The sequence below is a fragment of the Morone saxatilis genome, unplaced genomic scaffold (genome assembly GCF_004916995.1).
Source record: "Morone saxatilis isolate NCDOM2014 unplaced genomic scaffold, NCSU_SB_2.0 Contig5, whole genome shotgun sequence".
NCBI lineage: Eukaryota > Metazoa > Chordata > Actinopteri > Moronidae > Morone > Morone saxatilis.
The window spans coordinates 8,954,421-8,956,239 of record NW_023340095.1 but is presented as its reverse complement, the minus strand read 5'-3'; the positions used below and the strand labels follow the sequence as shown (position 1 = coordinate 8,956,239).

At 46.1% G+C, this 1,819-nt stretch overlaps 1 protein-coding gene across 7 annotated transcripts in view; it reads right to left on the bottom strand.

Moving 5' to 3' along the window:
• LOC118338900 (alsin-like) overlaps nt 1-1,819 on the bottom strand; it is a 26,105-nt gene that overhangs the window by 15,701 nt on the left and 8,585 nt on the right. For all 7 annotated transcript variants that reach the window (XM_035676352.1, XM_035676353.1, XM_035676354.1 and 4 more), the window contains exons 13-17: nt 1,701-1,797; nt 1,453-1,530; nt 971-1,201; nt 590-761; nt 72-267 (exon numbers count right to left, since the gene is read on the bottom strand). In XM_035676352.1, coding sequence (XP_035532245.1) covers nt 72-267; nt 590-761; nt 971-1,201; nt 1,453-1,530; nt 1,701-1,797 — 774 coding nt within the window. The remainder of the gene's footprint in view (nt 1-71; nt 268-589; nt 762-970; nt 1,202-1,452; nt 1,531-1,700; nt 1,798-1,819) is intronic.

The following is a 1,819-nucleotide window of genomic DNA, read 5'->3' as shown; positions in this document are numbered from 1 at the left end:
AAGGTTCTCTGTATTAAAACGACAGTATTGTGTTTTTTTGTGTGTGCTGAGACAAAAAGGTGAACCCTTACTCCTTATAGACGTCCACAAAGTGCTCCGTGTGCGTCAGCAGGGGAAGGGAAGTGACATCGCGACCCTGCACATCATGCAGGAAGTAGCTGAGTGACGTGGAGTGTCGACCGATCAGGACGCTCAGACGACCAAAACTCTCGCAGAGAGAGAAGAAGAGGTGAGTGCACGACTCCCCTAACGACGGAGACACACTCTCTGTGGAGGATGAGCGCTGCACTACACACGCACTACACCACGCATCACACACTGCACACACCCACACGCACATCACACCCACGTCAACACACACCACACCACACACACACACACAAAGTTGAAGTATGCATGTATTGAATGTATTATTTTACAGATAATTTGTTGTATTTTCAGCACAGATTTCTTGCATTTGCCAATATTTCATATGTTATTTACATTTGAGACGTATTTAAAACCACCGATACTGAGGTGGAAATGTAGAAAATATGAGTAAATACCGCCACAGCAGTTGGTGCTAATCAACACCTTTAGACCCTCTCACCTCTGGTTCGCAGCGGCGTGAGGAGGAGCTTCCTGACCCTGCTCAACCAGCAGTAGAACTGTCTCTCTCTGGAGGCCAGCTCGTGGATAGCGGAGATAAAACCCATGACGTTCTGGTCTGCCAACAGCGCACAGCTCTGACCACCGCTGCTCACACTGCTAATGTAACCCATCTATACTCACACACACACACACACACAGTTAATGTTGTCTCCCTTTCTTCAATATATGTATGTTAGAAATAGCAGCTGTAGATTCCTGCCAATAATAACAGACATATATAACTTTAAAAGGGTATTTTCTTTGTACTTTAACCACACTGAACTATGAGTAATATGTAAAAATAAACTCATCATCACAACAAACAGCTGTGTTTTGTAACCTCTATGCAGAAGGGCAGCAGGGCGGGTCTGACGGTGTAACTCTCTGCTCTGTTGGGTGACCTCTGGCAGGACTTTCGACTCTGCGTTGACCTCTCGCTCTGCGCTGATGACACCGACTCTTGCTGCTGGCCGCAGTACAACAGGACCGGCTGGACGCAGTCTCCATCAGCGAGGAGGAGGGAGTGGCTCTGACCAGCCGACAAATCCCAAACCCGCAGGCCGTCAGACAGCTACGGAGGCCCAGCAGGGACAAATCACAGGCGATGTCGATCAGTTAGTGTGACAATAACATTATATATGTAATAACATCCATACCTTTTATATTCATATGTGCTTGAGTATGTTTTACAGTCTGATCTTTACCCACCTAATAATGACGCCTACATCTTCATTTATAATTATCAGTCAGACATTAATTTATTTACTAGAAGAAATAAGCATTAATTTACAGCAATACTATAAATTAGTTGAGTGAACCAACCTTCGCCTGTTGTGGTACAGTGACAGGACTGTTGACGTGTCCGAGCTGCCCACACATGTTGCTGCCCCACGAGTACACCTGCAAAACACAAGATATAAGTAATAAGTACTTCTATGTTTGTGAGGACCAATTCGACCTTTAGAGGGTGAAAGTGACGGCCTTTTAGGTCAGTCTTTACTTCTTTAAAACGCTGTCTGAGACAGTTTAAAGCTTAAGGTTTCAGTTCACTGTGTGTGTGTGTGTGTTACCTGGCAGTGAGCGGTGATAGCCAGTGAATGGTGTGACCCCGCCGCGACTTGGATCACCTCCTCGCCTGTCAAAGGCTTGATGCACAGAGGCTGCAGTCTGGACACACACACAGAAACAG